Source organism: Mustela putorius, unplaced genomic scaffold, assembly GCF_011764305.1.
Source record: "Mustela putorius furo isolate JIRA1106 unplaced genomic scaffold, ASM1176430v1.1 tig00003845_pilon_pilon_pilon, whole genome shotgun sequence".
NCBI lineage: Eukaryota > Metazoa > Chordata > Mammalia > Carnivora > Mustelidae > Mustela > Mustela putorius.
The window spans coordinates 84,843,778-84,865,470 of NW_025421998.1; the positions used below are offsets into that span (position 1 = coordinate 84,843,778).

Below are 21,693 nucleotides of genomic sequence, written 5' to 3' on the forward strand. Positions count from 1 at the left end.
GCAAAGTCATTTTTAGTATTATTTGGGTTTTGAAATATTGGGGTTCTGTCTCTGGGAGCTTTCCCATGTTAAGTAGATATTGATGCCCCTTTACTGGGTTAATACAAAGAATTATTGCCTGAAGCCTTCACAGGCCCAGCTTTCAAGCACAACCATGTCAAGTCTATGGGGTCACCTTAGATTTTTACGGGGCCCGGGAAGACTCCACTGTAAACTTCTTGCAAGTGAAGTTGAGGGTATGTTCTAGCTCTGGGATATCCTATGGAGGTTGCCCTTGTTTTATGTCACTATACTAGGATCAACTATGAAGAATCATTTGTATTATCATCGTCATCCTTATCTTTCTGTTTGATGAGTTCTGGACTTTTGCCAAATCAGACAGCTTGCAAAATAAATTCATTCTACTATTTGTATTGAGCCTTAAATCATGAACACCAGCTGTTTCTTGTATTTGAAGTAAAGCTCCAGGTGTCCTGGGGGCATCCAGAGAGCACAGTTTTTTCCTCCTCCTTGATGTATGGGTACTGCGGGGGAGCTGGGCAACTTGTTCCTTTAGTGCAAAAAGTGAATCTCATGGTTTTGTGTGTGTTTTTTTCTTTCTTTCTTCCTTCCTTTCTTTCTTTCTCTTGGTATCTCCTACAAGGTAAAGCTCAACAGCTGATAAATATTTGTTGATTTGATTTGCTGCAGGGGCAGTGAGTTAACAATTGCATAAACCATACTCTCAACAAGTTAGGGCAGCAGGAAAAGAGTACTTTTTCGAACCAATTGGTGGAATTCTGGAAAACAGTTTGGAATGCATGTGCCTAAGTTCTAAGATAGAGCATAAATTAAACCTTCAGAGATAGGAAAGACTTGATATTGGTTTCATTGCTTGCATTTTTGTAATGATTTATAGCTTCAAAATGCCTTTATAGATATTGGATAATTAAATTATCACAAGCACCTGGTGATATACATGGGCTGGTTGCTACTACTGTCCCTGTTTCACTGATAAGGACTCCGAGTTTTAAAGAGGCAGATAGCATGTCCTCTAGCCTGTCTGGTCTCACCACCCTGTATTATCTTCCTGGCTCCCGGAACCTTTGTTTCCAGTTTTGTGGATGAGAGGTGCTGTAAGGAGGAAACAGGAGCCCAGGTCTCCCTCTCTAGCGGCCACTGCTGGCCCATGATGACCACAATGGAGGAGTGTTTTGTGTGTTTCCTGTGGGTCTGCCCTTCCTGGGCCTAAGCCTGAGTTTGCCATCCGGGGTGGACTTGGAATTAACGAATGAATGTTTTACTTATTATGAAACATCCGGAATGGACCCCAAAGCCTATTTTCATCCTTTAGACTTTTATGCCCTTTCATAGGGATTAGACAAACCATAGGACCCACCAACCCCACCTTTAACTATTAGCTTCTCAAAATTTCCAAATTTTTGGATGACAAAATAGATATATTTACTTTCTTGAGTATTTAAACAACTTGGGCTAACCTTAGGAAACTGTTGACCCAGATATGGGGCTCATCATTTTCTCGAGGTGCGACCCAAGATTTATTCTTTGGGACCCCCAGGACCTAAGCATCCATGGGTGCGTCATAAGGAGACAGTGCGTGAGTACCTTGAGCAGCGTCAGTTTCATGCCTGATCTGGAAGCAGCCTGGTGTCTTCTTTCCACTTAGGTAAGTGTCTGAGGCTCTCTCCCTTCCTCAGCTCCAAGGACATTGCCATGGCATTGTTCTTTTCTGACGGATGTGGGAAACACAGAGGTCAGAGAAAGCAAAGCCCTTCTGCTCCAATTTCAGCAAATCTCTGTTAGAAAACTCTGAGACGCCAGGCCCCGTGGAAGAGGAAGGATGGTGATCTATCGTGTCATTGTGAGGTGGTATTTCTAGAGCTCTGTCAGAGGCGGCTGTTGGTGAACAGGTATTAACTTGTTAAGGAGGCAAGTGAAAGAAGAATGCACCAGATCTTCCTTCCCTCCCTCTTGCCCCAGGGCCATCGGTTGGATCAGTATTTAAGGGGCATGTTTCTCTGTGTCCTCAGGCTCCCTGGTGCCTGGCAGGTCTAGGGGCCTTCCATTTGCTCTGGAAAATAAGTGAGGGCCTTGTGGAGCCAGAATGATACCGGATCAAGATGGATAGTGGATACGTTGCTATGTTGGGGAAGGCCTGGTGAGAGTAGCATTGGCCCTGGAAGAGAGTGTTCCCCTCTTTGCCAGGGCTACGGGATGGTAGAAGGGTGTAGATGCCGGCTCCAAGGACTCAGAGGCCAATGGCACCATGACCTTTAGAAATGAAAACAGCAGGGACTCCTGGGTAACAAGCACACTCAGTTAAGCGTCTGACTCTTGGTTTCTGCTCAGGTCGTGATCTTGGGGTCTTGAGATAAAGTCCGATGTGGGGCTCCACGCTCAGCAGGGAGTGACTCTCAGCATCTTGAGATTCTCTCCATCTCTCTCTGTGTGCCTCCCCTTGCGCTCTCTCCATTAAATAATCTTAAAAAAAAACAAAAACAAAAAACCGAAATGAAACCAGAGACTAGGAAAAGGCAGTCCAGAGCTATTTCCCTTAGTCCCAATAGAGAGAGAAATAATAACAAGTTGATCAATGTTTTCCTGAGTTGCTCAGACCTGATGGGGCTTTTGTTCCAGCAATGTCGGGATTTTCCTTTTTATTTCTCTGACACTTGGATCCAGATTTGTGAACCCTTCCCTAACTGTTCCCTTCATCAATATATGAGCAACATATGGTTCAGAGTGAAGTTGTTGCTTAGGATTTAATGGCCTGCCTGTGTTCTTCTTCTTCTTCTCTTTTTTTTTTTTTTTTTTTTTAAAGATTTATTTGTCAGAGAGAGAAAGAGCACAAGCAGGGGGTAGCAGCAGGCAGAGGCAGAGGGAGAAGCAGGCTTCCCACTGAGCAAGGAGCCCAATGTGAGACTCAATCCCAGGACCCTAGGATCATGACGTGAGCCAAAAGTAGCCACTTAACCAACTGAGCCACCCCAGTGTCCCACCTACCCTGTGTTCTAAATTTCCATTTTTCAGGAGTCTGTCGAACAGCTTCTCATGATCTCAACACCCAGGATGTATCTGTGGTCCTGAGGAAGGACAGGCTTCACTCCTCTTGCAAGACCCACTTCTAAAAGCAGACTGCCTTCTCCTTCATATGTGATAAATTCTGGAACACGTATGTACATAAAGCCCAAGGTATGAAAATCTCACAGTAGACACAGGCTGTGATGAGAAGTATACTCCCAGGGAGACAGAACCTTTCTACTCAGAGTTGAATGCTGACATCAGGCTCTAGCGGGGAGCTCGTCAGCATCCCTGGCCTTGCTCTGACCTACTGGATCAGAATCGACATCGGATGTGATTCCCAGGTCATTCATGTACCCAGCAAAGTCTGGGAAGTGCTGAGCTAAACATGAATGTGGCTAATTACACCTCCCCTCATCATCTTTTGGACAGGTGGACTCTACCCTGCCCATAGAGAAGAATCACCTGGGGGCTTTTGTGATTACTGATTCTTGGATTCCATCTCAGATCAGTTAAAACAATGTCTGGACTTTGATTCAGTAACAATCTGCCCAGATACTGCTCATGGACAGCCAAGGCTGAGGACTACTATTTTAAGCCCAATTTCCAGTGCCATGTCCCCAGTGTTTGACACATGAGTCAGGAGATGATTCTCCATGGATCTTTCACATTTCTGCATGTCCCGGTCATACCAGATGAGAAGAATAGAAATCATTAGAGGTTTCAGGTTCCCACCTACTGCCTTGTTCAGGTGTCATCAGGCCCCCTTTGTGGAAAACGGGGCCCAAGGTACTGGCACAAATATGGATATAGCCGTGAATCATTAAGTCCTTTGTCTCTGGGCTGGGATTTTTGTTTCTTCCACCAGCATTCATGAAATTGTGGCAAGTTCACATATTAGCTTCCAGGTAGAGATGAATCTTCAAGCGGTCACAGTTCTGGACAACATCTTTTATAGTTTTGCTCTTCTCCTGCCTAAATCAATACCTCGTTACCTGGGTGGGCCCAGTGAATGTCCGAGTGAGGCTGTTTCCTTCCAGAACATCTACCTCCATCTTTAGATCAGCCGCATCAGGCTTATTTCAATTGTTTGATCACAGGCACTAATAATTTTAGTTTATATTTTGTACTAATTTTTACGAAATATGGGCAAAATGCAAAAAACCTGCTGTTTAGATGAAACCAAATAAGGTGAGAAGCTACATTGGCAAGCAATTCTCCCACGCCCGCCCACAGTCCTATTGTTGTACAAAAGTCTGCTGTGGTGGAAGAGACTGGATTCGGTATACACAGGGAATGGCGCCGCATAATGGATGTCAGTCAAAGAAGGCATGAAGTTCACACAGACCCAAGCACTCATTTTAAAATTCTTGATCCCAACAGCCTGCCAGAGGAAGGCGTTCTGACTCTGGGCAACAAAAAGGAACAGTGATGATTAAAATCCCCACCACACATCAGATTCCCAAAAGACAACCTTGATCATAGCAGTGCTTAAAAAATAGCTTCTCCCCGAAATACATTGATTTCAAAGATAGTGAAATTCTTCAATATGTCAACATTGATTTAAATAAATGTTAATTAAAAACTTTTGCCATCTGACACAATGTGGGAGGAGAAGCACTTTTCGAAACAAAAGCATGAGATTGTGAGGTTTTTTTTCAAAATAAATCAGTCCCTGAGCATTAGACCAACATTTTTTTTTAAAGATTTTATTATTTATTTGACAGACAGAGATCACAAGTAGGCAGAGAGGCAGGCAGAGAGGAGGAACCAGGTGCCCTACTGCAGAGAGCCCAATGCGGGGCTCGATCCCAGGACCCCGGGATCATGACCTGAGCTGAAGGTAGAGGCTTTAACCCACTGAGCCACCCAGGTGCCCCAGGCCAACATCTTTTAGATGTTTTTTCATCCTGCACTCCCATAATGAAAAAATAACGTGTCACATCCAACATACGTCATTACTTATTTATAAATTCTGGGCAAATACTGTTGTACTCATTGTATATTTTATAAAAAACAAACAAAAATTGAAATAAAAGGATGCCTGGGTGGCTCACCCCAGATCTTCACCCCAAGATCACCACCTCAACAGAAGCCAAGAGTTGGACACACAACTGACTGAGCCACCTAGGCGCCCCAATGAACTATATTTTTAAATGTAAAAAAGACAATTCCATGAGAACTCTTGCTCTATCATATCTTGTGGTCCCCCAAACCTATTATGATTTACTTTTGGCCCTTTCCAGAAAGATTTTGCCATCCCTTGACAGGGAAAGCATGTGGGTTACATTCTCTCTCTTCCACGTGGTTGGGACTCCCTAAGCTCCCCACAGGGCCGAACAGGTGGCTCTCCACCCCAAGGGGCTGGTCCTGGTTATAGATGCATCCCTTGGCTTGCAGACGCCCTTCCTCCAAAGAGTGAGAAATGGCTTCTTGGGTGGTGGTTGCCAACCCTCCATGTTGCTGAGGACAGGCTCTTGGGCCGTGGTCTTGGGCATCTCACAGTCTTCATTAGCTGGGTTCTAGTGGCCAGTCCCTCAGCCACAATGTGGTGAGAACTGTGGGCTGAGACCAGAGCATGTCACCGGGCAAAGCTTCGGTCCCGTAGAGGCTAGGTGGAAGCAGGTGGGAGCTTGGGGTTCCCTTGGTGGGTGGCTGGCCCAGTGGGGAAGAGAGTGGGTACAGTGCATCTGGGAGGAGGACAGCTGGGTGCCCTGTTGAAGGCAGCCATGTAGCAGAGGGTGGCCGATGAAGCTGTCACCAACAGCTTGGCCTAGGTTTGGTGATGGACACCAGTCCAGGGGGAAGGGAAGGCAAGACCCTGGTATTGGAAAGCTGCCCTTGAGGAGTACACCAAGTGAGGTCTTTGGCTGTGGGTGGTGGGAATGGGGTCTAGGAACTAAAAATGGGGAGCAGAACAAAGTTTTAGGAGCTCTGAGCGGTGGATACAGAGCTGGTGGTGCAGGGAGGGGTGAAAGCCTAGGTGAAGGCCAAGTTTTCCAAGCTCCCCACGCTCCCCAAGCTTTGGGCAGTCATTGGAATGAGGGAATCAACAACTCAGGCAATAGGTAGGTAGGTTGTGGGCAGTGACCTGGGGCTCCTGGGTCACGTGGGTGAGGATGACACAGCTCCAGCCCACAGGGTGATTGTTTGGTTAGACTGACACTGGCAAACAGGCAGCGTCTACACAGTGGGTGAGAGGGCAGGGAGGCACAAGGCATGAGCAGCTAAATTGAAAATGTGGTCGGCCGGCTAGGACTTCCCCTGGGGGGGTGGCCCCGGTGTCGGATTTGGAATGATGAAGTGGATTTGGAAACTCCAGAGAAGCCTTAACCACCTTTTGGTGGGTTATTGCTTTCTTGGATTCTCATTACTCCATTTCCTCGGAAAGCACCTGTCTGGCTTATTTCTGGAAGGTGGGATAAGCCTGTTTTGTGTTAATTAAATCACATTTTGAGTGTACCGGGAGAGCCGGCTATGTTAAGAAACTGTGGTAAATCCTCTTGTTAATCAAAGAATCCTTTTGTAATGTGAATGATGACACTCCTGTTTCTCTGTGTTTTCAAATTACATTTGATATATTTATTTCCATTAAACACCCAAAGGGGACTTTTGGAAATCAAACATAATTTAGTTTGGGAATTTTATTTGTAAATATTGGAGCACCTCATGCCGTCTCGGGAGACCCTCAGGGAGGTTCCCAACCAAAGTGGGAATTAATACCTTTAATGAAGAGGGATTCCGGGCAAGAATCAGATTCCCTGCAGACTCCCCACCTTGCTTTGGCGGGTTAACTCCTTCGTGTCGTTACCTAACTCAGCTCAAACAATACCTTTATTTGAGCTTCAGTGTTTTTGTGTGGTAACATAGGCATCGTGTGAAACTCAAGTGTCCAGTTTAGTAGCTTAAGTACATTCACCTCATTGTGCGACCCTCAGTTCCATCTGCTTCTGGAATTTCTTCATCTTCCTCAATGAAACAGTCCCAGTGAGACGTTAATTCCTCTGTTGTCCCCACCAGCCCCTAGAAGCCACCCTTCTGTTTTCTGTCTCCGTGCATTCAACTACTCTAGGTATCAAATGCTGCTGTTTATTTATTTAGAGAACACGATGCGGGGAGGGGCCGAGAGAAAGGAAGAAAGAGAATCTCAAGTAGGTTCCACTCCCAGCGCGGGGCTCAATCTCATGACCCTGAGAGCATGACTCAAACCGAAATCGAAAGTCGGACGCTCACCTGACTGAGCCAACCCGGATCCCTAAACTTCACTTTTATTTTAATCGGTCATACGGTACAGTGTTTAAAGAGTCACATAATTTCAGAAGACTTGTTATAAAAAGCAGCCGAACCTTCCTTCTTCTCCCCACGTCTTGCTCTCCAGCGACAGCCATACTGAATTCTTTCAGGCTTGACGTTCACATCCATAGATCAAGGGAAGGTGCTTATGTTGCTCCTTCTTGATTGTTCTGTTTTAGGCATTTTCTATTGATTTCTCGCTATAAAAAATAAGAATTAAGTTTCCCGTAATTCTTTTGAAATATGTTTTATTATGAAGCATAGGATACATACGAGAGTCTTCCATAGCCTGTTAAAAATAAAATATTACTTGTTCAGCTTAAGAACAAGATGGGGGAGGGAGGCGACACCTGGGTGGCTCAGTGGGTTAAGCCTCTGCCTTCAGCTCGGGTCATGAGCTCAGGGTCCTGGGATCGAGCCCCACATGGGGCTCTCTGCTCAGCGGGGAGCCTGCTTCCCTCCCTCTCTCTCTGCCTGCCTCTCTGCCTACTTGTGATCTGTCTGTAAAATAAATAAAATCTTAAAAAAGAAAAAAAAAAGAAAAGAAAAAGAACAAGACTGGGCACTGTTAACAAGCCTGCATGTGCCCCTCCTTATGATCCCTTCTCTTTTCCAGATGAATCCACTAATCTGTGCTAATAATTTCCTTTTCCTCATAATTATCCTGTGTGTACATATTCCCAAACAATCTATTGTTGAGTGTTACCTGTTTGTGAATGTAAACATGTAAATGGAAACATATGGTATATTCTGATTTTGCTCCTTTCACTCAGTTTTGCGGTTCTGAGGTTTGTCCCCTGGATGGATGTGACTACAGCTCATTCGTTCCCTCTGTTCTCTTGTGTTTGGTATGAATACGACTACACCTTCGTTCGTCCGGCTTGTCCTTGTAGCTGGTGCTCATGAGCTAGAGATTCTCCAGGCCCCGTAGGCGGGAGTGGGATTGTCAGGACATAGGGTGTACGGTACCTTTTCAAGTTCACTAGATAACAACAGCTCGTGGTAATCTCACCAATTTAAACTTCCACCAAGAGTGGCGAGAGAGATCACTTGTGAGTGCTTTGCTGTGAAATGGCCTTGCATATGTTTGACCCGTGCAAAGAAATGAATGCACAGATGTTCTTTCTATAGCATGGATAGCAAGGGCTTACTGGTTTTGGGTATCATAAATATGTCTTCTCAGTTTGAAGTCGGCTTTCTTCTTTTTAAGATTTATTTATTTGACACACACACACAGAGAACAAGCAAGGGGAGCAGCAGGCAGAGGGAAAAGCAGGCTCCCCACAGAGCAGGGAGCCCGACGTGGGGCTTGATTCCAGGACTCTGGGATCACGACCTGAGCTGAAGGCAGACACTTAACTGACTGAGCCACCCAGGTGCCCCTGAAGTCGGTTTTCTATTCTCCGTCAAGGACTTTTTTTTTTTTTAAGATTTTATTTATTTGACAGAGGGAGAGAGATCACAAGTAGGCAGAGAGGCAGGCAGAGAGAGAGGGGAAAGTAGGCTCCACACTGAGCAGAGAGCCTGATATGGGACTCGATTCCAGGACCCTGAGATCATGACCTGAGCCGAAGGCAGAGGCTCAAGCCATTGAGCCACCCAGGCGCCCTCTGTCAAGGATTTTAAGAACAGAAGTTCTTAAAATTTAGTTTAGTTTTATTGGTTTTATCCATTTTGCCCTTTATGGGAAGGGCGTGTTCTTTTTATGTTCTTTTTTTTGTTATTTCTTATTTACAAAAATTGTTCCCTATCCCAATGTCAGGAAATATTCTCTATGTTACAGTTCCAAGTGTGTTACAGTTTTGCCTTTTACATGTGAGCATTTTAATCTACCTGAAATTGATTTTTATATGTGGTGCAAAAGGGATTTCATTCCATTTTTTCTCATTTCCATCTACAGTCGTTCCAGAAACATATACTGAATAGCCGGTCTACTTCACAGTGATCTGCTGGGCCAAAGTCTGCAAAAAATGAAGACCCCAATATGCTTGGGTCTGTTTCTGCACTCGATTTGTCTATCTGTGCCAATATTATAGCGTCTTTGTAATATGTTTTAATGGATTCTGTAGGAAGTCTTCCCACTCTGATCTCGGGATTATCTTGACAATTAGGATGTGTGGTTGTTTGTGTTTTGTTTTGTTTTGTTTTTTGTTTTTTGTTTTTTGTATACATGTTTATCAGCTTGTGAAATTTTGTGGAACTGTTGGGCTTTGAAGGCAATCACCTTGCATCTCTGGGTCTGTTTGGGATGGCCGAAGAGTCAGCACAGGAAGCTAAACCGGCAGAACATCCAAGACAAGAAGATCTTCAAAGCAACCGGGGGTAAGAAAAGATCACCTGCTAAAGAACAGTGAATAGACTAGTTGATTACCTTTGAACAGGACAAATGGAAACCAGAAGACTGTGGGAGAATGTTTCCAATGTGTTGACAGTAAAATGATAACCAACCTGGGATGGATATCCAGTTAAACTCTTTTAAGAATGAAAGCAAATTAGGGGTGCCTGGGTGGTGTGGTCGGTTAAGCCTTGGGCTCTCAGTTTTGGCTCAAGTCATGATCTCGGGATCATGAAATCAAGCCCCACTTTGGGCTCCATACTCAGCACGGAGTCTGCTTCAGATTCTGCCTCCTTCTCTCTACCCCTACCGCTTGTGCTCTTTCCCTGCTTCCCACCAAACAAATAAATAAATCTTAAAAAAAAAAAAATGGCATGAAGGGCACCTGGGTGGCTCTGTCAGTTCAGTGTCTGCCTTTGGCTTAGGTCGAGATCCCAGGGTCATGATCCCAGGGTCCTGGGATGGAGTACCGCATCAAGCTCCCTGCTCATAGGGGAGCCTGCTTTTCCCTCCACCTGCTGCTACCCCTGCTACGCTCTCTCTTGTTCTTTCTCTGACAAACAAACAAATAAACAAATAAATAAACAGAATGAAAACAAAAGAAAAACTTGCAAACAAATAAGAACAAAGAATATCACTAAAGGAAAGTTTCAAAAGATCTACTTCAAGCAGAAGGAAAATGACCCTAGATTCTAGGCATATTCTCCTAGGGAGGCAGATCAGGAATTGGGCTGGAGAGAACCCCTCAGGGGGTAAAATTTGCTTACCGTTGAGGTGTCTGGCTTTTACACCTTTTTGGGATCTGTAGATTTTTACTCTCCTGCCAACTCAGTGGTACCTTTTAAAAGTCATTATAGATACGTTACCCAACATTTTCGTTGTTTCACGTGGGCAGGATTGTTTGGGCTTGTAAACCCCTCACCTGCAGGAGATAAAATTCCTCCAACAGATCTTCTTCTAGAAGATTCTCCCTGTCTCCTCAGTCTGTATGGAGGCAGTGGTACCTGTCCTCATGGCACACTGGAACACACACACCTGTGATATTTTTACAATTATTTGCAAAATAATTGTACTTATTTAACTTACCCCATTAGAAACCTCAGGGCCAGGTCTGTATTGTTCTGTATTTTATTCCCACACGTTAGCAAGTGCCTGGCACATAGCAGAAATTCGGTAGACATTTACTGAGTAAATGATAGATGAATAATTAATTTTGAGTGAGAAGCCAATATTAGGTATTAAGGCAAGCACAGCCATGTGTCTCTGAGAGGCACTGCTCTGGGCTGGTGAATTCCCACAGAACTGTGCTGTGTAATGTGATAGCCATTAGCCACATGCGGCTATTTAAATTATTGAAATTAATTAAAATTAAATAAAATAAGATACTCCACCCCTCGGTCACACTGGCCACATTTCAAGTGGCTAGTGGCTATCCCATCGGGCAGTGCAGACATAGAACATTTCCATTATCATAGAAAGTTCTATTGGAAGGGCTGCCGTAGAGTTCACAAGAGTTCTGAAGAACTCTTCTCTCTTCCTCTCTTTCTCTTTTGCTCTTGCTCTCGATCTTTCTCTCTCTCTCTCTCCCCACCCCTACACCAAAAAGACAGGGATAGTTGTCTTATTATTAGTGACTTAAGTGATGCTTTTGAACAAGAAGATGCTGGGTACTTTTGGTGACTAGTACCATCCCACTTTTTTTCTTCTAAATTCCCAAGCTATTGTTTACTAGAACACTCTTTTATTCTTGTTTCTACTAAAACTGAATGCTACTTGGGTGGAAAGCCTAATTGCTTTCTTTTCTAGGTCCTGAAACCCTTTGCTAATGTTTCTGTCTGAGAGTTCCCGAAGTCAGGGTTCTAGGAGAGTTTGGCATGTCTGAACAGCTGAACCCTGAAATAATGGAGTAGGTCAGGTGGGGGGTGGGAGCAGGGCATCCTGTCAATGAAAGAGCTCCCTTCTCCGCACACATGGCTGGTTAATTGGTCATTCTGGGAAAGGATGGATGGGGAGGGGGGCTTCTGAGAATCGCCGGTGACAGTTAAGTGGCCTTTTGTTGATGTCCTCTGCTGAACAACTTTGTTGGATTTTAGTCTCTGCTTTTCCTTGGCCTCCTGTGGATTTTCTGTTAGATTCATTTACCATTCAGGCATCATCTTTCACTCTCCCCTTCCAATATGACTGCTTTGTGTGCTGGCCTCGGCTTTATTCCCGCTCTTCCCGGACCATAAAGGGGGCTGTGTGGGGCTTCGGCAGGACCGAGAAATTGACTCTGCCGTCTGTCGAGAACCATAATGATTGCAGTGACCTTGGTGTCTAGCAGAAAATGCACTACCTGTGCCGGCCTAGCAGCGACCGGCTGAAGACAGAGGAAAGGGAGTCTTTCCCAAATTCCTTCTCATGCTATGTACCTATTTGCTTGGTTCCCCTCTCCGTTCCCTTCTGTCCCCCTCCTCCCCACTGCCATTGGAGCCCTGACCTAAGTAAGGTTCAGCTGTGACTAAGCGTTAATGCTCGGAAATAATGATACATTCTATTTTGCAGGCCTGGCCAAGCCAGTTCACCCAAGCTGTCTCATCTAATACCCCCCCAGACCCCTGTGAGGTAGGGAGGGGAGGTATTATTAACCCCATTTTCCTGATGAGCAAACTGAGATTTAGAGAGATTAGGATAGTTGCTCTTGGTCTTTTAGATAGGAAGTGAGCACGTGGTCTCTGTCTCTAAACCCAGCCTTCTTTCCACGGCATCCACACCCTTATGTGTGAGGAGGACGTGGCCCCGGGGGAAGTGTGAGTGGATGGGGAGGGCGAAGGAGAGCCAAAAAGAAAAGAGTTCAATGAGGAGGGAGGAAAGGAGTGATTTCCTTGGGCCTCTAGCTGTTCTCATCTTTCTCGGAAATGGAGGATTTGATGTTCCCCAGAGGCTGGCCCAGCAAACCTCCAGGGAGGAAAGAAAGCCAGGAGCCTCATCTTCCTCTTTCCCTCTTTCCTCTTCCCAGGAGGGGATTTGCCTAGCAGTGGGGAGGGGTGGCCCCAGCTCTCCCCAGGCCCTTCGTGTCGAGTCACACGCTGGGTCTCCCCAGAGAGAACCTAACACCTGTTCTCAGGCCGGGCCTGCCGGCCTTTAGGTGCTGCATTGCCTTGAGGCCTGGGCCATGCCTGGGCACGAGGAAGGCCCCTGAAGCTCGCCTGAGGGAAGAAGCATGCAGGGCGCCCCTGGAGGAGGCCCGGGCCCTGGCCCATCCCCTGTGGACAGGTGGATGCTCGTGGTCTTCAGCTTTATTATGGCAACGGCTTTGGGCCAAATGAATTTCACAGGGTGAGTGGTTGCTCCACTGGGTGTGTGTGTGTGTGTGTGTGTGTGGCAGCTGTTGAGAGCTTGGGGACCAGGTGTGTGTGTGTGGGGAGAGGGAGGTGACTGCCCCACTGGGACCTGGCCAAGGCGGAGGGAGTTGGCACCTCGGTTCCCATTCAGGTCGGTCATCTCCCATGCCTGTGCTCAAGGGTGGGACAAGCGGCTGTATTATTGTCCCTCCCCACACTAGTTCTTCATGGGGAAGCTTTCAGGGCTTCCTGAACCCCCTGATTCTTGGTTATAGGTGAAGTTGTTGGCATATCTACTTTTTTTTTTTTCCTGGCGCGGGGGGAAAGTTTTATAACTTTTCTCTGGTTCTTAAGGAAGTTAGTAACCGCCAGAAGACTATGTCTCCCTACCCTAGAGACGCAGTATTGTCCTCCTGCAACTAAGGAGACGCGTTAGTGTCTTACACCAGGCCCTCTAGGGACCTGTTTCTCAGCCTCCCAAAGCTCATGGCGGGTGACTACCCCATGGCATCCCCAGTATGGTGATCAGAGAGGGGGTCAGAGAGGGGCTTTGTCCTCCCCGCTATCAGAGCCAGCCAGGGAGGGAGACGGTGCCCTCCCAGACGGCAGACCCCGGAGGCCACAGGCAGGCTGCTGTCGTACCGCCTCGCAGTCCCTCCAGCGGGGTGGGAAGGGGCTCACCTTCCTCCCATAAGGTAGTGTCAGGCTGATCCTCCCTTCTGTGTCCTCGGGCTCTTGAGAGAAGGCCAGAGAGGGCCCAAGGTTTGGGCAGACCAAGGCCCTGGGCCCTTGTGTGAAGAGCCCTTGGGGCCACAGTTGGTCTCCCCTGCCCCCCTGGATCTATTCCTTCCTCCCCTTCATTCCTTCTGTTCTCCATCCTCCTCCATTCCCCTGTAGAGCCTTTCCGGCTCTTCCTCCCTCTGTCCTGGCGCTGGGCTCATCTGTCTACAGCCTGTCCTCAGGCTGGAGCGGTCCCTATCCCAGGCTGAAGGACTCCCCGCTATCAGAGGGGCGTGTGCTTCCCAGAGCTACGTGTACTTCTACTCTGGGTCCTCTAGCCTCCAGCCTTTCTGCCAGGGGCCCTAGGCCTGGTGTCTTCTCACGCAGCCGCCTCCAAGCAGCCCAGCCTTCCAGGAGGCCCTCTCCGCAGCTCCCTCTGTCTTCCCTCTGTCTTTCCAGAGACCAGGTTCTTCGAGTCCTGGCTAAAAATGAGAAGCAGCTTTCAGTTCTCAGGGATCTGGACGGCCTGAAGCCCCAGAAGGTGAGGACTCCTCAGGGCTGAGGAACACATTCTGTACTCTCTCAGAGTGGCTTTGCCCCTTCAGCCCCCCTCCTGCTCCCCACACCCCAAGCCTGCCCGCCAAACAGCTCCGCCAAAGAGCACAACACTGTGGAAAATCAAATTCTCTTCAGGAAAGGTTGGGAACACTCGCCCAGAAGGTTGGGTGGTCCTTCTTGGCTTTCTCCTCTGTCCTAGATGGGGGGCTGTAGGGCAGACCCATCGGGGGCCACTTTGCAAGGGACTGGAACATCCTGAAGCCACAGAGGAAGCAATAGGTCCCTGGGTGGGCTGCCATGCCGAGTGTAGCCTGGACACATCTGTTTCCCAACTGAAATGGCTTTAGCTTGGCAAACCTGTGTTTTATTTGGGTTCGTCCCTGTCAGGCTGAGCATTTATTTCCGAGAATATTGTCCTCTGCAAGTACTCCACCATGGAAAACATTTTCTTCAACCGTTAGGTTAGAAGGGTTATGTTGGAGGCCTCTTGAAACAACCAGATATTTCTGGGGGTAGCCCGGAGCCCTTGTCCGGAGCCTTTGTTTGCGTACCTCTCTCTCCCCCAGGACTTTAGAACAGCTCTCTCTGTTTTATAAATTGGGAAAGAGACGTCGCATTCAAATGACGTGGGAATCCGGATCGGGTGCTCCTCACCTCTCCTGGACTTAGGGGCAGTGAGGCCTTCCTCTTCTGACCAGGGTTCTTGTCCATATTCATGTCCCACACAACGAGCTGTCTCGCTCTTGGCAACTGTGTGGGGCTCTTGGGGTTCAGGTGAAGTTGCAGTGTGTGGGTGAGGCTGAGAGAGGAGGCGGGGGTGGGAATTACAGAGGGAGGCTCAGTTTGGGGGGTTTGTTTGCTCCCATCTTTCCGCTAGGCCTTAGGAACTGGGGCCCTTTTAACCGTGTAAGAGAAGGCGACCACCTGGCTACTTAAGGTGCCTACCGAATCGTGAATAAGGACATGCGAGAAACATGTCTGTTCTCCTTTCCTCTCCTTTCCTTTGTGACCAAGGTGGACTTCTGGCGTAGCCCAGCCAAGCCCAGCCTCCCTGTGGATATGAGAGTTCCTTTCTCAGAACTGAAAGACATCAAATCTTACTTGGAGTCTCATGGCCTTGCCTACAGCATCATGATAAAGGACATCCAGGTGAGGTCCTGCCCCAGGGCTGCGGCTAGGGCCCCACCTTCCACATGGCTTTCTGGTTTGGGCCCGACGAGGAGGAAAACAAGCCGGGGCTAACAGTGGACATCTTGTTTCTAGAGTTCCATCTGCGTTCTTGTGAACTGGCTGTGGAAGGAATGAACTCTCACACTTCTCAGAGAATATTTAAATCTAGGACAGAGTCCACGCGGCGGGGCGGGGTGGGGGGTTCTCTTAGTGTGGGAATGGCAGTCACTTGCTGGTGAGTCCTCTTGGGGAGGAATTAGCCGCTCACAGCCGAGGAGGAGAGTTGGGGGGAGGAAGGCAGGAAGGAGGAAGTAGCTCAGGTCTTTCCTAGGCACAAGGAGTAGGCAGCACTGGACGGCTCTCTTGGCCTTTCTGACCGTCCCTCCTGTCCTGGTGGTGTCTCAGCCATCCAATACCAGAGAGTCCCTTCACTCCAGACAAGCGGCAAGAGGTGAATGAGACTAACTGTGGGCCCGCTGTGGCCTCCCTCCCAAAGCCAGTACCGAAAGGCTCTCAGTCCCGGACACCTCTCCCAGGCAGGGTGCTCCCAGGGGGGCCGCAGACCTGGCCTCGGGGAGGGCAGAGGGAGCCTTCCTCAGGGCCATGCCAACTCCCCACCCCCACCGCTCCGCACACCTGACAGTGTCTTTTCTGGACATCATGGCATTTTGTTTCCACTCTTCTGTCTTCAAGGCTCTCCCAGGGAGCCTCCTTCTTCAAGCCGATCTTGTGGGCACCATGTGCTGGTTAGGCCTCCCCAGCTGCCCCCCTCTGCCGTTGGGTACCTGTAGGAGCGTAGCCACCTAGATTCTCCCCCGGCCCCGCTGTGCTGCAGCTACTCTCTGAGGGCTCCCAGTGTGGGAACAGTCTCCGGGCGCCCACACTTGACACCCTTGCCGAGGGATAAGAGCCCTGGGGGCATTCCTTTCCCATGTGAGCCCGGGGGCTGGGTCCCTTAGGTCCGTTCAGAAACCTTGATCCCCCCACGTGCTGGCTGCTCAGCGTGCAGGGCTGGGCTCTTTCTCTAATTCCCCACGAACCAAAATGGGGACACTCCCGCAGATAAGACAGGGTACCACATCGAAAGAAACAGCACTCGATTCTCATTTTTAGCCCAAGCCTGAATTTTGAAGTTTGCATTTCCCTGCTTCTGCTGGGCCCTGGAAACCCCCGCAGCATTTGGCAAGCAGATATGAAGAGGTCTCTCAAAATTTTCTGTTGATTTCTGCACATCAGGAAGGGCCCCAGAGGCACTCTGAACCTGTCCACGGGCTCCTTTGGAGCTGTCGTCCTCGTTCTCCTCAGCCTGTCCTCTCTTGTGCTCCCCTGGCCTGGAATCCCTGGGGGTGGGGGGCCGGGTCTTAGTGAGATGCCCCGGACTCCCAGCCCTCATCCAGCCAGATCCAGCCAGGCGGGATTTACACCAACGACTCACTCTCTCTGTGCTGCATCAAGCTCTGATTGTCACACTTAAGATCCCATTTTGGCTTCAAGGGAGCTGGGGGCCGGTAGCTTTGGGGTGGGGGAGGCTGCTGTGTTGAGTTTGATTTGTGGTGATGAGGGGGGGAGGGCGTCCAGGAGGAGAAAAGCTCAGAGGCGCTAACGGGAGGGGAAGGCTTTGCACCCCTCAGGTTGCTGGCTTCCAGCCTCATGTTGCAGTGATTGGCTCACAGGCCGAATTTCTTCCAAATCTTCCAGACCTTCTCAGCGACAGTGTCTGGCCTAGTGTCCCTTGCACGGTGGGCCCTCAACTGTCGCAACAGTTACTCTGTTGGCAGGTTCAGGAAGAGCTATGCCAGACAAAGACCTTGCTGTTATGTTGTTGGTCTTTGTCTCCAGAGCCCCCCGACCCCCAAGCCCCTCAAGGTCCAGGATCATGCCCCTTGTCTATCTTTATATCCTAGCACATGCTGTCGCACCTGCCGCTCGGCTGGGGCTTAATAAATGTTAGATGAACTAACGGATTCGAGAAAAGGAAAGAAGTGCAGTTGTGTTTGCTGGATAGTACCAGACTGAGAGGGACAGGGAAAAAACCTGGGTGTGGGCTTTTGCTTTGGCCAACGGCACTGGAGATTTTTGAAGAAGGGAAGAGGCCCTCCATCCCCCCAACCCACCCCCTGCCTCCGAGCTGTGATCATGGGGCTGCTTGAGGTAGAAGAGTTGGGTGCATTCATTCCACCCACAGATACAGAGACACCTACTGTGTGCAAGGTGCGGGAAATACAAAGAGAAGAGCTCTGGTCCTGTATCGTGAGGGGCGCTGGGGTCATGGGGGTGGGGAGCCGAGGGGAGTAAATCAGTGATTACAATGGAGTGGATGAGTGTGCTGATGGAGTGCAGCAGGTTGCTATGGGAGCGAGGACAAGAGTCTGGGCTCTCAGAAGGCAGTAATTACGGTGCGGGTGCTGTGCGACTGAAGAGCAGGCGAGGGGGGACCGGCAGGGGAAGGGGGCCCCCGATTGGCGATGAGGCCCAACCAGATCACAAAGGGCATCCTCTGCTAGGTGAAGAGGTTGAGATTTTATCCCGAAAATAAAAAATTGTGGGGGAGCCATTGGAGGGCTCTGACATGATCAGATTTGCATTTAAGAGAAATCCCTCTGACAGTGGCAATGTTGAGTTGGGGACAGGAGCTGGGAGACACTGACAGGAAGGAGGGCGCTGAAGAAATTGCAGTGGGCCAGGCAAGAAATTATCTGATTCCGAGTGAGCTCTATTTGCATTTAATTTTTCTTCACCTCCCCCTTTTTTTTCAGCCCTTTGGTTTGGTATAGTTTTCTTTTTTTTTCCTCTAGGATGAGTCACCATGGAAAAGCTTCACTTGAGCAATCAGCTCTGTGGATTTTAATGGCTTTTTTCTGATTACAAAATTAATAAATATTCATGTTAGATAATTTGGAAAATAGGGGAAAGCACAAAGGAGAAAACAAAAACCGCCAGTTCTCTGAGCCTCTAGAGCAAAACACAGTTTAGCGTAAATATTGCTTGGCCCATCGCCCCTCCCCCCCCAAACTGGATCATTCTCATTAGCATACAGATATTGAGTTATTTCTTTTGCCCTAAAAAAATCCACCCTTGATCCTTCCTTTCCACCCACCTCCAGCTATGAGCCCATTGCTTTGCTTTCCCATACAGCAGAGCTCCTGGAAACGTGGACTGTCCTGCCGTCTCCACCCTTCTCCTTGCGCGGACTGTCCAACCCTCACGTCACCAAAACTGTGTTGTCACCAAAACGGTGTCCTCGCCCACAGCATCTAGGTTCAACTCAGGGGTTGACTTGGGGTGCCCATTGTTCCTTCCACTTTCAACACAACTGGTCACTCTCTCCTCTTTTGAAAATGTCCTGTCTGGGCTTCCAGGATACTACGCTCTCCTGGATTATCGCATCTTACTGGCTGGCAGCCCCCACTGCACGCTGTTTTCCTAGTTCCCAGCTCTGTCCTTCGACTGCTCCTCTGTCCCTTCATCCAGGGTCATGGTGTTGAATACCGTCAGCTCCCTCAATATTCCCATACTGAGCTCCAGCCAGACTCCCACCTCCAGCCTGAACCCCGGACTCCTACATGCTACCACCTCCTGCCTCATGGCCGTCTCGAACTTCACTGTTCCGAAGTGAATACCGTCTCCCACCCAACCCGCTCCTGCACAGCCTTCTCCATCTCAGGAAATGGCAATACCATCCTTCTGCTCACTCAGACAAGAAGCCTGCAGTCATCCTTCACTCCTCTCTTCCATCCCACTTTCATTTCGCCAGCAAATCCCATCAGTTCTCCCTCTAAAATGTATCTTACCTTTCTAGGTTGCCACCCAGGGCCAGCACACCTGTTGGCCCCACACCTGGATTATTCCAAGAGTTTTCTACTTCTCTTCCCAACTCCACCCTTGCCTCCTTGTTGCCTGTCTCAAAACAGATCCTTTAAAATCATTAGTATTATATATTATATTCAGTTATGTCACGTCTCTGCCTAAAACCTCTAATGAGGGCTGCTTGGGTGGCTCAGTGGGTTAAGGCCTCTGCCTTCGGCTCAGGTCATGATCTCAGGGTCCTGGGATCAAGCCCCACATTGGGCTCTCTGCTCAGCAAGGACCCTGCTTCCTTCTCTCTCTCTGCTTGCCTCTCTACCTGCTTATGATCTCTGTCAAATAAATAAATAAAATATTAAAAAAAGAAAAACCTCTAATGACTTCCCAATTCAGAGATTCAGAGTAAAAGCCACAGTTATGGTTATAAGGTGCCACATCACCTATGCCCCACCCCCACATCACTGACTACTCTCCCCTTGCTCACTCTGCTCCAGATACCTGGACCTCCTTAATGTTCCTCAAACTTGCCTGATCCATTCCTGCCTCAGCGTCCTTGACTTGATTTGTACCTCAGGGCCTTTGCACTTCCTAGTCCTTATGACTGGAATGCTGTTTCTGCAGGTATCTGCAAGACCTCTTCCCTCATTGCTTTAAAAACCTTGTTCATAGGCCCCTTTTCAACTTATTGAAGTTGTACTCTTCTCCTACATTTTCCAGCTCCCTCCCTTCTTCCACGGCACCACTTTTCTCCTCTGCACCTACCACCTTCTAACATCCTATCTAACTTATGTAATTATGCTGTTTATAATTTATGTATAATTATGTAATTATTCTGTCTCCCCTACCAGACTGTAAGCTCCATGAAGGCAGGCAGTTTTGTTTCGTTGGCTGCCATACCTAGTTCCTAGTGCGTGCTCCACAAACACTTGTTCATTGAAAAGAAGAGATTAAAAAGTGGCCATGACTGTGGCTGGGGTGGGCTTGGGAGGCAGCTCTTCAAAGGAGAGGAGGCTGGACAGGAAGGAGCAGGAGAAGGCAAGGGAGGAAAGGAGCAGCTGTGGGCAAGGGACTGATGGAGAGGCAGAGTCCGGCTGCTCCAAGGGGGCAGGGAGAGAAGGCCTGACCCTTCTGTTGGTCCTGGGAGGAGGGTTGTTGCTGACTGACCGTTAACGGCCATCTGTCATCCAAGTCCTCCAGATACCACTTCTCTTTGGAGGAATCCAGATTTCCTGGTCATGTCTGGTAAATGACTGTTCCATCACAGAGTCCTGGAGTCACCCCAAGAGTGACTATTGCCCTGCCATCCTCCTCCGGCTCTCCTCAGAGCTGCATGCTAGGCAGCGTTTCAAGTACTTTACACGTATTAACCCTTCTGATCCTCATGAGAACAGCTTAAAGACTGTGCTCAAGTGTGTGATAACATGACCCCCATTTTATGAAGGCACAGAGAGATTAATGCTTTGGTAACCTGAGGCACAGAGCGATGAGCGACCTGCTCGTCAGTGATGGCATCAGGATTCAACCTGGGACAGCCTGGCTCCAGGCCCCGTCCTCTCTCTGCCCTTGTGCCATCTGCTTCCTCAGCAGTTGCCATTGTTGTTGGTGTGGGTGGATTTAACTTTGTCTTTTGGGCAGTGGGGCCACCGTTCAGCCTTGACCTCGGAGGGGGTCCATTCCGAGAACCCCCGATCTGTAGTCACCACCATGGAGATGCGGACTGCAGTTGCCCCCACCATGAGGCTGCCTGGAAGAGGCCAGGGGCATATGAGGAGAGGTGATTGCTGTTGTCACAGAATGGGGGTGCCTGGGGGTGGGGTGGGGTGTGAGATGCTCCCCATCCGCCTCATTTGGATGGGGAGCATCCAATTTGCTCCCCAATTTGCGTCTGGTTGGAGTTTGGCTGCCGAGTGCTGGTTCCCTTCAGGCATCAACTTCACCTTTCCGGGGCCTTCCTCAGCCTCTTGCCCTCCTCCATCCTGGAGGTGCTGTTCTCTGCTCGATGTTCTCATCCTTCCTTAACCCTGTCATAAATTAATTCACACCAAGGTATTACTTTCCTTGTCAGGTTATGGCTTCCAGGGAGGCAAATGGCTTACTTCTGAGCTGTTTCTTTTTTTCTGTGAGAAGCCTGACAGGGCTGTAATTAGGCTTCCCTGAGCCTGTGGCAAGACTGCGTTCTTGGTTCTCCCATCTCCTTCCCTCGGCCCCATGAAGGGAGCAAACATCTGTGTGGTTTTCAAGCCAGGGGAGATTAGTGTTCTTGGAATTGGGGCCCAGCTGCGAGGGCTGAGCATTCCCAATTTGTAAGCGGGTGTCGTCTCCATTCACAAGCCTGTGAGGGTGTTTGGAAAGTTATTTGCAGTTCGAGGCGATTTCCCATTTGCCCCCAAGCTGTTCTGTGGAACAAAGAACAGTCTCAAGGGAGCTGTGTTCCTGTGGGCGCCCCTGGGTCTGTAGGCAGAGCCGGGT

General features: G+C 48.8%; 1 protein-coding gene across 1 annotated transcript in view; it reads left to right on the forward strand.

Annotated features, from left to right (window-relative positions):
* The first annotated feature begins 12,192 nt into the window (after positions 1-12,192).
* Positions 12,193-21,693, forward strand: part of LOC101680516 (carboxypeptidase A1) — a 37,943-nt gene continuing 28,442 nt past the window's right edge. The window contains exons 1-4 of the mRNA XM_013050476.2: positions 12,193-12,253; positions 12,756-12,967; positions 14,152-14,233; positions 15,265-15,399. Of these exons, the coding sequence (XP_012905930.1) occupies positions 12,852-12,967; positions 14,152-14,233; positions 15,265-15,399 (333 nt within the window). The 5' untranslated portion in view covers positions 12,193-12,253; positions 12,756-12,851. The remainder of the gene's footprint in view (positions 12,254-12,755; positions 12,968-14,151; positions 14,234-15,264; positions 15,400-21,693) is intronic.